Source organism: Geotrypetes seraphini, chromosome 3, assembly GCF_902459505.1.
Source record: "Geotrypetes seraphini chromosome 3, aGeoSer1.1, whole genome shotgun sequence".
NCBI lineage: Eukaryota > Metazoa > Chordata > Amphibia > Gymnophiona > Dermophiidae > Geotrypetes > Geotrypetes seraphini.
Window position 1 is genome coordinate 406,935,643 of NC_047086.1, and position 15,386 is coordinate 406,951,028.

The following is a 15,386-nucleotide window of genomic DNA, read 5'->3' on the forward strand; positions in this document are numbered from 1 at the left end:
CATCCACTACCCTCTTTTTCCTGGCATTACCCCAAAGCCTACCTCCCTGCAACCTCCATTCATGTCCTTAATTCAACCACCTCCACGTCTCTGGAAGAAGCTTGTTTGCTTATTTAATACCTTTGAAAAATGTATCTCTTCTTTATTCTAAGAAAGCAGTTCTCAAGTTTATTAGTTCTTTATATATTGCCTGTCAACGGAGGCTGTCTAAGTGCTTTTTACCTTCAGGTACTCAAGCATTTTTCAAGCAATGTGTTAGGATACATTAGTGTGCCATCAAGAGTTAGAAGGTGTGTCACCAAAGATTTGACATCAAACTTGTCTTAGCACCCATGTGTGTGGCAGGTTGGGGAGCGTCGATAACCTAGAAGTCAGGATTTGAAATCTTCATAAGTAGTCCTTATTTCTGCCCCCAGCCCCAGATGGAATTGTTGCAGGCCTCCAATCCATCACTCCTTCTTCTCGTAGTCACTACCATTGCTTCTATATAGCAGCAATGAAATGATATATAGGAAGTTAGGGATCAACTGTGAATGGTACAGTTCAGCATGTCACGACAGAAGAAAGGTTGAGACAGACAAGGGGGAAGCCACTGTTTGCTCTAGGATCAGTAATATGAATCTTGCTACTCTTTGGGGATTCAGCATGGAATGCTGTTACTCTGTGGGTTTCTGCCAGATACTGACCTGGTTAGGCTACTGCTGGAAACAGGACACTGAGCTTGATGGACCATTGGTCTGACCCAGTAAAGCTATTCTTATCTTCTTATGGGAGCCAAGTCTAGGACAGTGACGCCATTGTGACATCATTGCTGAGGTTGGCTCTTAGGCATTGGTGGAATGAGGCATTATGACATCACAATCTCAGCTCTGGAATGTTGCTACTCTTTGGGTTTCTGTCTGGCACTTGGGACCTGGGTTGGCCTCTGTTGGAAACAGGATACTGGACTTGATGGACTATTGGTCTGACCCAGTATGGCTGTTTTTATGTTCTAACCATTGCTCTAGGATAGCGTTAACAGATGTCTGGGTTTTCTCTTTTTGAGGACTGTGCCAGGAGTCTGGGCGGCTTTTTAATTTTTAACTTTTGGGAAACTGGACATCTAGTACCCTCTACACAGGTCACACACTTATCTGGAATCCTCCCCCCCCCCCCCTTGCAGGATCTGGTGCTTGCTTACCCAGCACTGCTGTAACTCTTCGGGCCATCAGCAGCGTTACTGAAGCAAACACGCTGCCTTTGGCTACCTGGAAGCTCCTCCTCTGCTGCTGCTTCCTGTCCCCACATAGGCAGAAAGCAGTAGTAGAAAGAAAGCTTTGCGTTTACGCTGCGGACAGCCCGATAGCATAAGGAGTCTTACAATTGCCCTGTTTGAAAATAGCCCCTTAGTTGGAGGTCTCCAGAATTGCACACATTATTCTAAATGAGGTCTCACCAAAGTCTTATACAGGCCATACCTCTCCCTGGCCATATAGATCATCAGATATGATCCCACCCAAATCGAAAGTTCTTTTTTGTAGCCCAAATGCACGACCCTGTATTTTTTAGTATGAAATTTTAGCTATGAAGTTTCAAGCCATTCTTCAATCTTTGCTAGGTCCCCCCTCCTGTTACCCCACCTTCAAGGATGTCTACCCTATTGCAGATTTTGGTATCATCTACAGAGCTGTCTATAGTATATGTTACCTAGAGCATTCTGCATACGGGGCCTAGTGTTATGCGCTATTTCTATGCTGATTATTTGATGTGGCAAAGCAAAGTGCCAAAACAGACCAAACACGGCAGATCTGCACGGAGCTACACTTTTGCGCCCAGTTATAGAATAATGCTGTGCAGATCTGAAAAGGGGGTGTAACAGTGGGAGGGACATAGGAAGGTCAGCAGCGTTCCCCTCAAATGTGGCATTAGGGAGATCCTTGACTGGTTTGCGCACAGGGAGTTATGCTTGGTTTCAGCTGATGTAAATCCTTGTGCCCCAAAGTTGGACACGGATTCCAGTGCTATGCGCCCATCCTTGGGTGCCCTTTATAGAATTATCAATATAGCAGCATATTTTTTCAAGTAATCATCGACAAAATTAAATTGTTTCTATGGTGAAAAGTGCTCAGACTTCTGCAAAAGGAGCTGCTAAGAGAACAAATTTTTTCCCAATATTGATATTTGCATACAATATGTTACTTCTGAATCGCTGCTACCTTAGTTGAAACAGAAACTGAAATTTAGTAGCACTTATCTCTGGTCGTGTTGTGAAAGTGTAACTGTGAAGCGGCTCACCAGGATATTTCTATTTTGCTTCAAAAAGTGATTCGTGTTCATAAAATATACATAACTCGGCTGCTCCTCTACTTCGACCCAAGTTTCGCCTGGTATGGCTTCCTCAGGAGGAGAATTAATAGTGCTGGAGCAAACTAACCGAATCGGACTCAGCGGCCATCACACACGTTGAGAAAATTGAGTGTCGGATCAGCTCGTAACAGAGCCCGACTCGGTTCACAAATAACTAAAGACCAGAACACGAGAAAGAGAATGCTAAAGTTAGTTCAGTAGGTCAGCCATGTAGATATTGTGTAAACAGCCTTTGCGAAATTGTTGGAGCTGACCTATCAATCTAATAGAGTCAGGAAGTCTGTTCCAAGTTTCTACCAGTTGGAAAGCAAAGGATTGGCTAAGCTTTGAGCGGTATGATGGTCCCAAATTTGTTCTCTTAGCGGCTCCATTTGCAGGAGACAAAGAGCATTGAGCACTTTTCACCACAGAAACAATTTAATTTTGTTGATTATTACTTGAAAAATATGCTGCTATATTGATAATCATATTTAGTGAAGCAGATTAGATACTGGCTTATACTCCTATTGATATCTAGCCCTTTAGCGCCAATCTAGCCTCATATCCACAGTACGGAAACACTGAGGAGGCAAAGCCATGATGTCAATGTTACAGTCGATTGCTTTACTAGTAATCTCCATATATACAATCAGAAACAAAAAAAACAACCCACGTCAAAGTTTGCAGGGCTGATATAGAAGTAAAAAATCAATCTATTGGACTACACTTCTCCCTCTATTCGCGGTTTCAGCAATTGCGGTTTCGATTATTCATGGTTTATAGCTTGCTGGCTCCTCACCCCAAATTACATCAGCATGCGTAGAGAAATCGCTGATTCCCAGCACTTTCTTCCCCGTGTTTTGCCTCTCTTTCAAGAACAGGCCAGGTCTCCCACCATGTTATTCACAATGGTTTTTAATAGAAAAGAGCAAATAACATTTGAAAACGTTATTTGTGCTTTTTCTATATTTGCGGTTCTGTTAATCCCCTATCACAGCAAATTCGGAGGGAGAAGTGTATTATGCTTTTGTCAACATGGCACGAGAATTGAATGCAAAAATAATATCCATCTTTTATTTATACTATGTACAAGTAAGTGCTAGGAAGAGCCCGATTCTGAAGCTAAATGCGCAGGAAATGCTGGCGATGCCTTCCGTCTTGATCATCAGTCGTGGGATCTCACCTCAGTCAGAATTACCGGCCCACTAGTTTTGCCTCCTATCAGCTTTCGATGCTCAGTGTGAACAGACTACATAGGATGAGCGATTGCTTCCAGATCCCCTCGTAGGGGATGGTTATACCACCGAGATGTTGTCCATGGTGCAGCCGCACTTTTCTACAATCATGTTTGGAAACTCGGCCACTTCAATTTCGGTGTAGTCTCCTTTCTTCACCAGGTACATCATAGGCAGGGGAGCACTTTCCACTACAGTGCAGGTCCTCTCCCCATAGCCAAAATGGCGTAGGGAGCTTTTGGGTTGCTTGCAGCTACCCACGCAGCGGAAGGCTTGGTATCCGGCGGGCTCGATAATCCAGTACTGAGTCCAGGTCAGTTCTCGAAAATTGATGAAATATTCCTGCCTGCAACAGATGTTGTCTTGCTGGGCTGCTTTCTCCTCACAGTCTCCACGAGCACTGCAGAAAGATAAAAGGTCCATGAAATGTCTGGGAATGGGAGAGGGAAAGACTCAGTTTCCAGCAGAGTTAAGTACAATGTATTCCTGCCTCCAGGAGCTTACAACATTCAAAATGACACAAATGAAGTATGAATCTCTCAGGCCACAAGAAGCTGTTTCTGCAGTCACACGATCATCGCTGGATATGTTCAGCACAGTTTGCAATATGTTTTAAGGATCCACTGTGAAAGGGTTACCAAATAACTCCAGAGGCATCTGGGTTTTGCTTCCATTCAAAGCAGGAGGACAGATTGAGATATCTAGGTTTTACTTTCACAATGGAAGGTCTCAATCTGTCCTCCTTTTTCTGGAGCACTAAGGTAGCCCTACACACTGAGGGTTTTAGTTAACTATGGTGAAGGGCTCTGCCCAGGGATTTTTCTATATTTAGTTACAATTCAGGTGGCAAATGCCTCACGTGTATAAAGTTGGGGTTTTTTCTATTCTGTTTCTCTTTTTTATCAGTCCTTTCCTTTTCTTGACATTTTTAATATTGTACGCTACCTTCCTATCATAATCCAATGCAGAAATGTTTAATAAGCCATAAATGGACAAATCTGATACAAATAAAAAAAGGGGGCTGGCAGGGGAGCAGAGCAAAGGTGGAACCAGCACCTGCACAATCTGGACAATGCCTGCGCAGTCTTGGTGATATTTGGTCTGCCCTCAGAATAACTTCCAACAGCACTAAGCCTGAAACTCACCACTATACGAATAATGTTTCCGGTGCCCTGCATCCAGACAACTCGGCACCAGCACTGAACATCAAAATTCTTTTACCCACTGGGACTGATGCCTTAAAGCAGGGGTGTCCAACCTTTTGGCTTCCCTGGGCCACATTGGCCGAAAAAAATGTTTCTGGGGCTGCACAAATGTGCAAACGCTGCAGCAAGACAGAGGAGGGAGCCGGCAAGACAGTAAACACCCAGGGGAAGCAGAGGAAAACACTGCATCGCCCTCAACCGAGGCCGCACAAAATACTTCACGGGGCCGTATGCGGCCCTCGGGCACAGGTTGGACACCCTGTCTTAAAGGAATGCTGCTAATGGAGGCTGAGCACTGACCCTTATGTATTCAGCAGCTAACTGGATAAACCAAGAGTGTAGCCATTGCCCCCCCCCCCCCAGAACTCTACTACCACCTTTTTTCTTTACTGGAGAGGATGTTGAGCGGCGCCCCACCAGCCAAATAACTCCAGTGTCACTGCTCCCGGCTGTTTCCTTTCTGCTCCAAGCATGCCGGAGCAGAAAGGACACAGTGCAAAATGGCAGCATTGGAGTTATTTGGCTGGTGGGGCTCAGCATCCCCTCCAGTAAAGGTACTGTTAGCGCACCTGTAGGGGGGGTGTGAGAGAGGAATATGTTGCTCCTCAATCCATCCTTGGACCCCTAAATTGCAGGGTTGGCTTTGCTACTGGGATAAAGTGCGGGCTACTACCCTTAGTGGTCTCATGCCTTACCTGGCCTTTTGGCCTAGTGGCAGTACTGTGACATTACTACCAGGGGTCACCAGCACCATTTTGAACCCTGTGCTAGCACAGTAGGAATGACTGACTGACTGCTGCTTCCTGGGTACCCCAAAGACACCAAGGATTTCTATAGGTAGTTATGGGGGGGGGGTCTTTGGGGAAGGATTTGTTGTGGGGGAACCTTGTGGAGAAGGGGAAATGCATCTCTTAATGCCCAGCCCCCTGAGGGTGTCATCTGATGTGGGAGTCACTAACCCGTGGAACCGAGATACCACAATTAAGTTACTCCTGCAGCAAACTAAAGCCTAATTTTTATTATACCTTAATAACTACCATTTTGAGTCCAATATGAATAACTCGAATCATATATAATAGTGACATAGGAAAGGAGCCTCCACATAACATCAAATAACTAGCATAAGAACATAAGAGCTGCCCTACTGGGACAGACCGAAGGTCCATTAAGCCCAGTATCCTGTTTCCAACAGTGGCCAACCCAAGTCCCAAATACCTAGCCAGATCCCATGTAGTCAAACAGATTTTGTGCTGCTTATTCTAGGAATAAGCAGTGGATTTCCCCAAGTCATCTCAAAAATGGCCTATGGACTTCTCTTTTAGAAAATTAGCCAAACCTTTTTTTAAACCCCGCTAAGCTAACTGATTTCACCACTTTCTCCGTCAACAAATTCCAGAGTTTAATTGCACGTTGTGTGAAGAAATATTTTCTTTATAGAAAACTGTCAAAATAAACAATACAAAAGCCATGCCTTAAACAGCTAAAAATGCTAAAATTGAACACTAATCTCGGAACAGAGCCTTGAACTGAAAGAGAGAGGAGAAACCCTGGCAGCCCCAGATAGTAAGACAGAGAATAACCCTAGTCTACCAACATTCAAAGACCCTTGTCTGGGCAGCAGCACTGGGAGCTGGAGCAATACCATTGATCAGGGCTGGACACTGGTTTGCAGACAGTTTCTCTGAAAATCCTTACAGACTGCAGGGTGTTCGATGGTTCTGAGGTGACATTTCATCTGTCTGAAGTAGGGGGATGAATAAGGCTGCCACCCTGATGGCCAGTGCCAGCCACTCTCTGGGGAGCAATGCTGAATATCCAATCTTTTATCCATCAGTGAGCCACCTTATTCTAACTCTACAAATGGAAAAAAATCAGAAGAAATCAATTTTAGAAATATTTTCTGGGGTAAAGAGGCTGTTGGATGGAATTTCAGCCTTGCTCACTCATTTATAGGGCTGCAAAACTACAGCAGAGTATAAAGATCGCACCAAACAACCCTAAAACAGACACAGAACACTGCAGGAGAATACACCAAATAAATTATTTGACATCATGTGACTGTTATATATGATTTGAGTTATTAATATTGGACTCAGAGGGGGGAAATTATTAAGGTGCAGGAGTTTGGTGTTCTAATGCACCCCCTCCCTCCCTTCCGAATCTCAACACACCCTTCTCTCTCCCTTCCTCCATTCTGTGCCTCAAGTATGAGCCTCCCTCCCACGGGTGTTTACTGTCTTCTGGCTGGCCCTCCTCCTTCCAGCCACAGTCATTTCTCTGCACAAATCCACAGACAGCGGCTCCTATGCGCATCCTTCAGATGTCAGAGGGAAGGCTTCCGGCTCAACCGCGGGACACACATAGGAGCCACTGCCCGCAGCTTTGTGCAGAGAAATGACTGCAGCTGGAAGGAGGAGGGAGCCGGCCAGAAGGGCGGGAGGCACATACTTGGGGCACATTGGGACAAGGGAGGGAGGGAGCACAAACTTCGGACAAAAGATGGAAGGAGGGAGTGAGGGGAGCATGAGCCATAGGATGGCAGAATGGAGGGATTGAGGGAAAGAGATGCTGAGGTGGGGGAGAGAATAGAAAGGGTGAATTGGGTGTCAGAGAGGTGAATTGTTGGGCATAGGGAGGGAGAAATAAATATTGGACATGGTGGTGGGAGAGGCATGAGGTACAGATACATGGGGAAGAGAGATGAGAGGGAGTAATGTTGGATGTGGTGGAGAGGGAAGAGTGGGATGAATGGAAAAGGATGCGAGAGGGGCTCAAGGAGGTAGAGAAGGTGGGAAGAACACGAGGATCCGAGTTACGTTCAAATTCAACTTAAGAACGGTTTAAAAGACAGAACCCGTTCTTAACCTGGGGACTGCCTGTAACTTAATTGTGGTATCTCGGTTCCACGGGTTAGTGACTCCCACATCAGATGACACCCTCAGGGGGCTGGGCATTAAGAGATGCATCTCCCCTTCTCCATAAGGTTCCCCCCACAACAAATTCTTCCCTAAACAACCCCCTTCACAATCCTAAAACAGATACGCAACACTGCAGAAGAATGAAGGGTTTAATTATCTATTTGAACTATCATTGAGGCAGGTTATCTGACCACTAACTTGTGCTATTTTCGTACAGGTCCCTTTTTATGCAATGAGACCTAGTTACTAATAACGGGTTAACAGTCAAATAATACGTCCTAACAGTAGGCCACATTGATAACTTTCCCTCCTTAATTACTGCCATGTCTAGGACAATCAAGCCATTGTGACATCACTGATGAGGGTGGCTCTTATTGGTGGAATGAGGCATCATGATGTCACAATCTCAGCTCTGGTTACGAGACTGAAAGTTATCAACGTGGGCCACCATTTCACGCAATGAGACCTAGTTACTATTAACTGGAGTTAACAGTCAAATAACATGTGCAAATGCTAGGTACATTCAGTTCCTTTGAAAGCCTTCAAACTCTCGTTTGGTCAAACTCTCGTTTGGTAGTCACGTTAACCTAGACTTTAACGTGTATATTTGATTTGCACATGGATAACATGTGGCCAATATATTAACCCTGAATGTGTGAAACAAATTTAAAAAAAATCCACCCCTGAATTGCACCTCCCCACCAAACAGGGACACCTACCCGTGTGCTTCCAAGTTGAGGGTGTAGAGCACCAGCTCGGGCTTCCCCAGGGTTTTATCCGAAGGGTCCTGGGACGTGAATCGCACCGACTTTGCCATGTCAGAAGCGTAGCTGCCGTGCCTCTCCCCCTCGATCCTGACCTCCAGGTGCAGAGCAGATTGGCGCGTGTTCTTCAGCCACGAATGCACGGCCTGGGTCACGTCAAAGCTCTTCCACCCGGATTCCATAATTGGAACCAACCTGCAAAAGAACGGAGAGGAATCCCTCAGTACCCTCGTTCTGCCAGCCTAGGACACAGCAGACAGACCTGCCTTAAAACTGCTATTTGGGCTTGGAATAGTGAAAGAACCAGGGGGAATAAAAAGGAAAAGAAAATCCACTTAAAGAAATTGAATTAATCGGATTAAACAAGCAGAGGTTAAGGTCAGCACATAAGCTGTAGCTGAGACCTTGTTATTGGGCTAAATGAATACATGTGAAACCCAATTTTGTCTGGGTCTCTGCAATTGAAGGCAGTGAGAGGCTTCTCCAGGCACTGATTTTGCATTTGAGCTGCTCCATCACTTCGCCACACCCACAGTTCAAACAAATAGAGACTCCAGAGCTGGAAAAAGCCTCCCAACACCCCCTTCACCTTTTCAGACCCCTCCAATTCAGACCCCCACCCCCACCCCTTTGTCTTATGTGATTCCACCTCATCAGCACTTGACTCCCCTTTTGTCCTGTGTGTCTGTCATAATTAGACTGTAAGCTCTTCTGAGAAGGGACCGTCTCTTACATGCACAATGTGCAGCGCTATAGAAATAATAAATGGTGGCTGCAGACGGTGCTTAGCCCTCCCCCAAATTGCCTCCTTTCCGGTGCTAAGCTCAGACTTGGGAGCCCTGTGCAAATGAAGCAACTCTTCCAGACAGATGGGGTCGTTTTCTAACAAAAGGAGCTGGAAAGGCAAAGTTGAAACCCAGACAAAGCCAGGACATTTTCCAATATGCGATTCAAAAAATCATGGCAGATGTGGAGGCCTGTGGGGACACATGCAAAGAAAAGGCTTCAGACCACTGGCCGAAGTGCTCTGGGGTACCTGGAGTCGATCAGGGATGTCTTGTTAGCGCCGTCCCCCAGGACCTCCATCCAGTAGATGCTGACCCGGGCGTTGTTGACTGGTCTATGGTGCCTCCTGTCAGGCAGGCTCAGGCGGTGGGGGGGCTTCTTGAAGAGCTTCAGTTCGGCCATGGTCACCTCGCTGTTTTCGGGGATCCTGCCCTGCATGTCAAAGTAGAGCTTCTGGCGGCTGGAGTCCGAGTATAGCACCTCCCCGGAAATGTCTGCACAAGAAAGGGAGAAAGATGGGGGGGCCGTGAGCGTTACCATAGGAAGAGGGGCAGAGGCCACCCACCCCGGTACCAGCTAAATATCTGTCTTATCTTTTTTTTTTTTTTATAATTTTGAATACATTACAAGATCCAATACTTCGAAAGAAAAAGTGAAATCCCATAAAACAATACATAATCAAATCATACATACATAATTCCCTTTAAGCCCACATTAATGGGGAATATACCTTGCTATTTCTAATTAAATAAAATTCAAACAAGTAAAGGACAATAATTCATGGTTCACCTATAGAACCCTGGATCATTCCTTAAACAATGGGATACTTTTATATTAATTCTCCTCACAATCTCAGCAGGGTGAAACAAATCTCATTTCTATTTCTATTTCAATTCTCTTGCCACTAAAAATTGTTGTAATTGTATAGGATCCCAAACTGAATACTCAATATCTTGTAACTTAATCAAACATTTGCATGGAAATTTCAGGTAAAAGGATGCATCCAGTGCCAACACTCTCTCCTTCAATTTCAAAAATTCTTTCCTCCTCATCTGAGTGCTTCTGGATATTGTCTTATAAACAGGACATCTCTTTCTAAATATTCTAAGTTGCTCCTTCTCCAAACACTCTCCTGCTGCTCACCTGCGTTGCCTGGGATGCCGCGTAGGATGCCCGCCAGGCTGGGCACTGCCCTCCTGCTCCTCCGTCGGTGCAGCTGCAGCAGGCTGGCGTACTTGCTTCTCAGGTGCCGGGGGATGATCAGGTTCTCTAGGTCTCGCTTCTGGAAGGGGGGCACCTCGGGGAGCCCCAGTTTCTTCAGCAGGGCATCCCGCACCTCCTCGGGCGTAAATCCAGCCACTGGGGCCAGGCAGAAGGCACAGAGCAGGTAGAAGACGTTCAGTAGCATTCCTGTCCTCATCCTGCTCCCTCTCAGTGGTTTCAGCCCGATGTGCTTCCCCAGACCCTTCACCTTGGCCTCTTATAGACGTTCCCCTCCCCCTCTGGGGACACGAAAGGTCACACCCCCACCCCACAGGGACTTGAACAAGCAGATCAACCCTTTCTGGCTGTGAGGGGCCCAGAGCAAGCTCATCAAAAGAAATGAAACAAAGAAAAGAAGATGATTGGACTCACTCAGTACCTTTTTCAGGAATTCAGAAGAGAGCAGGGTGGAAAGCTACCCAGGACTTGCCAGAAATGTCCTCTGCCTTGAAAAAGATATTGAAATGCCTCTAGGATATACAGTACTGGTACATAGTATATGATACTAGTATGAGTATATTGTGGTATAAATAAGTAGGATGGCTGTATATGTAGAGTGTGGTGCAGTGGTTAAAGCTACAGCCTCAGCCTCCTGCAGTTATGGGTTCAAATCCTCCCTTTGCCCCAGGTATATTAGATGGATTGTGAACCCACAGGGAAAATGCTTGAGTACCTGAATAAATTCATGTAAACCGTTCTGAGCTTCCCTGGGAGAAAATTGAATAAATAGTATGAAAAATTTCTGGTAACCAGAGCTGGTATTGTGATGTCATAATGCCTCATTCCACCAATAAGAGCCAACCTCATCAGTGATGTCACAATGGCTTGATTGTCCTAGACTTGTCTGACTTTAACTCCATTTTGATTTCTAGAGTGGTGCAGTGGTTAAAGCTACAGCCTCAGCACTCTGAGGTTGTGGGTTCAAATCCTGTGCTGCTCCCTATGACCCTGGGCAAGTCACTTAATCCCCCCATTGCCCCAGGTACATTAGATAGATTGTGAGCCCACCGGGAAAATGCTTGAGTACCTGAATAAATTCATGTAAACCGTTCTAAGCTCTCGGGAGAATGGTATAGAAAATGGAATAAATAAATATCCCGAGAGTTTGGTGTCCAAATTAACTGGAATATTGCCCTGATTCTGTGAATCAGAATGACTTTTTATAAGAACCAGAGCATTTTTTTAAATGTAAAATTTGTTTTATTAAAGAGAAATCACCAAAGAACAATGCAAGAGCATGGAAAGTATATATGAACCCCCCTGCCCCTCCCCCACCCCTGGTAGAATGGATGTTACAAAAAAAGCATGAAATAGAAGATAAAAACCAAAGGTCGATACCAAAATATAAAGCAACAAAATAAAGTTTCCAAATCAGCAACACCATCTTCCATATCCCCCGAACCCTCCCACTAGTACCAAACCCAGAGTCTAGAGAAGCATTTTGGAAATAGAACAAAAAAAGGGGATCACAGCAAAGTTAGAAGATAACAAAAAGCAGAGGGGGGAGGGGGGTCACAGGTTGACCAGAAAACTGAAAACTCAAGATCCATTGAAAACAAGACAATATTCAATGCATCTCCCGGCTTATTCAGTATTTGACCTTGAGATCTCGGTGCCAGGGATTGCAAGTCAGCTTCCCAATTAATCAGTTTATAAAGAGGCGCTCTCTAGGTCCAATGAGAGGGGGGGTTGTGAGGTGGCCCAGACCTGCAATATGCTTTTGTGACCCAATAGACTAAGTTCCGAATCCATGGTAAGGTTCCCTTCCTCCTTAGAGTAGACGCTCCTGGCAAACCCAATAACAGCTTGGCTCACATAACAACATAGGAGCTGCCATACTGGGACAGATTGAAGGTCCATCAAGCCCAGTCTCCTGTTTCCACAGTGGCCAACCCAAAGAGTAGTAATATTCCAGAGCTGAGATTGTGATTAGAGAATGACATGGGGAAAAAAATCTGTCCCCGTCACTGCCCTGTCACCAGACCACCGTCCCCTTCACTGCCCCGTCCCCTTCACTGCCCCGACCCCATCCCCACCATCCCCTTCACCCCCCGCAGCATCCACCCTTCCCTCTTGCCCTTCAGCAGCCCGAGAATCTCCCTCCCTCTCCCTTACCTTCGCGACATAAAGAAACTTAAGGGAGGGAAGGCGCGCGGTCCCTTCCCTCCCTCCCACCTCCAGCCAAATCTATCTCTCTCCCTCCCCCTTACCTTCGCAGCACTTTAGAAAAGAAACTGATACTGGCGAAGCCTGGCTGTGCCGCCCTGCAGTCACGTGTGTGTGGGCAAAAGTTTCTCCTCTGACAATTGTCATTTTATAAACACAAATAAAGCAGAGCAAGGTTCAACAAAACCCATCTCCCCTCCCTTTCACAAATATCCCCTCCACTATTGTGAAAACTGAACAAACCAAATTACTACAGAATGCTACATAAAAAATCAAGCTAACAGAATACTTCAGTCACACGGCTGGAATAGTGTTAGGGGAGTGCAACTAAGGCAACTGCCCCCTGATCAGAGAGAGAGCCCTAAGCCAGCTGGAAGCTAAAGAAGCACAGCCTGGGCTTTGCGTACCCCAGTTATGCCTAATACCAGCTCTAGCTAGATACATATTTCAAATCTGAAATATTCTAATGCACAAAATATAAAATACATTTTTTTTTCGACCTTTTGTTGTCTGGTAATTTTATTTTTCAAATCACATTGTTCGCAGGCTTTGGTTTTAGGTTCCTTCTGTCTTCATTGTGGCATGGCTAGCTCCTGAAGGTAAAATAGGTGCAAGAGGAGCTGGGGAGAAGATACCGTCTGACATGGGCGCAATTTTTTTTACCACAGGAGTAAGACTTTTCACTGCTCCCACGAAGCGGTAAAAAGTCTTGTCCCCATTCCTGTGGGGTGGCAAAAGGTCTTGTCCCCATTCCCACTGGGCAGTGAAAGGTCTTGTCCCCATTCCTGCGGTAAACCAGTTGCAAATGTCTCCATTCCTGCGGATTTACTGCGGTGACTCGCGGTTTACTGCGGTAAATAGTCCCCGTGTCATTCTCTAATTGTGATGTCATAATGCCTCGTTCCACCAATGCCTAAAAGCCAACCTCAGCAGTGATGCCACAAAGGCTTGATTATCCTATACTTGGCTCATGTAAGAAGATAAGAATAGCCATACTGGGTCAGACCAGTGGTCCATCTAGCTTAGTTTCCTCATTCTAACAGTGGCCAACCCAGGTCACAAGAACCTGGCAGAAACCCCATGCTACTGATACAGGGCAAGCAGTGGTTTCTCCCATATCTGTCTCAGTAGCGAACTATGAACTTTTCCTCCAGGAACTTATCCAAACGTTTCTTAACACCAGTTACTTTATCTGTTGTTATCACATCCTCTGGTAACGAATTCCAGAGCTTGAAGAAATATTCCCTCCTATTGGCGAATAGCGCAGTAAAATCTGAAGCCCTCCATCCCCGCCCCGCTCTGCTAGGCCCCAGCTCCACCCTTACCTCTGCTCCCAGCCCTGCCCCAGCTGCCCCTTCCCAATGCAATTGTGCCGGGTTTTGAAAAGCCATCCGGACCCCTGAATATGTCCTCAAAAGGAAGACATGTGCAGAGAAATCCGGATGTCGGGTAACCCTACGAATAGCTCCTTCCAACCATATTCTGAGGTTTCAGCTTGATTTAAAATTTGATTGTATTGCTTATAATGTACAGTTTAAAAATTTGGGATATAATATTACAAATCAATAATTATACCAGACCAGCAAAAGGACCATCATTCTAGGATAGAAGAAGCAAGGGAAGCTTCCTTTTACCTGCAGAAAGGGAGAACAGGTTCAGTGGGGTGGGGGGGGTTCACCAAGGGCACCCTCTGCCTTCTGCAGTGGCCTTTGTTCCTCTTCCATTGAAGCTAAACTAAAGCTTTTCAATCGGACAATTTGCATCTCTTTGGCTACACATTGGCTGAAATTGGCCTCTCCAGACACCACTGGGGTCTGTCTTGTTTACATGACCCTGCCGGCTTTCGCTAGATGTTGCCAAAGTAAAGCCGGACTAGTGTGCCAGTGGACGGCTGAACCTGAGACCTGACTCTGATGCCCTTTGCTGTGTATTCGGAAGCAGATTTAGGAGCTCTCTTAGCAAAATAAATTGAATGAGCAAACAGGCAAGAGAAGCTTGGCAGAAAAAAAAGGGAAGAGATGTGGATTGCAGACTTTTTCACAGGGTAGTGCTTATCTGTGCCAATTGCAGCCCTTCTGTGGCTTGTGGATTGGAAGCACATGGGGCATTGAGCTTGCCAGACGGAGATTAGAGGCTGGGACTGACAGTTTCAGTAGAAATGCTCTTCTATGAAACCTTGAGGGGCACCGATTGCAACGTTTGATCTTCTTTTTCACACCAGTTTAGGAGATTTTCTTGATTCTAAATGTAACACTGCATTACTTAGTCCCACTTGGATAAATGACAGAGCGGCCATTTCAAAGATTCGTTTTCTCTTAGGTTATTCTTTCATATTTCCTCTTCCCTTAAGTCTGTCCTTATGTGCTTTATGAGGAAGGCTAACCGTCGGCACAGTGCGCAGCGGCCTCTGAGAAGGCGAACAGAATGCTGGGTACTATCAAGAAAGGTATTACAACCAGAACGGAAGAAGTTATCCTGCCGTTGTATTGGGCGATGGTGCGCCCGCATCTGGAGTACTGCGTCCAATATTGGTCGCTGTACCTTAAGAAGGATATGGCGATACTCGAGAGGGTTCAGAAAAGAGCGACACGATTGATAAAGGGTATGGGAAACCTTTCATATGCTGAAAGACTAGAGAAGCTGGGGCTCTTTTCCCTAGAGAAGCGGAGGCTTAGAGGGGACATGATAGAGACTTACAAGATCATGAAGGGCATGGAGAAAGTG

At 45.7% G+C, this 15,386-nt stretch overlaps 1 protein-coding gene across 1 annotated transcript; it reads right to left on the bottom strand.

Annotated features, from left to right (window-relative positions):
• Positions 1-3,429: 3,429 nt before the first annotated feature.
• LOC117357309 (left-right determination factor 2-like) lies at positions 3,430-10,653 on the bottom strand. Its single transcript, XM_033937680.1, has 4 exons — positions 10,377-10,653; positions 9,484-9,727; positions 8,403-8,642; positions 3,430-3,960 (listed from the first exon to the last, which is right to left on the bottom strand). The coding sequence occupies exons 1-4, from the start codon at positions 10,651-10,653 to the stop codon at positions 3,621-3,623; spliced, it is 1,101 nt and encodes a 366-aa protein (XP_033793571.1). The 3' UTR covers positions 3,430-3,620.
• Between the last annotated feature and the right edge of the window lie 4,733 nt (positions 10,654-15,386).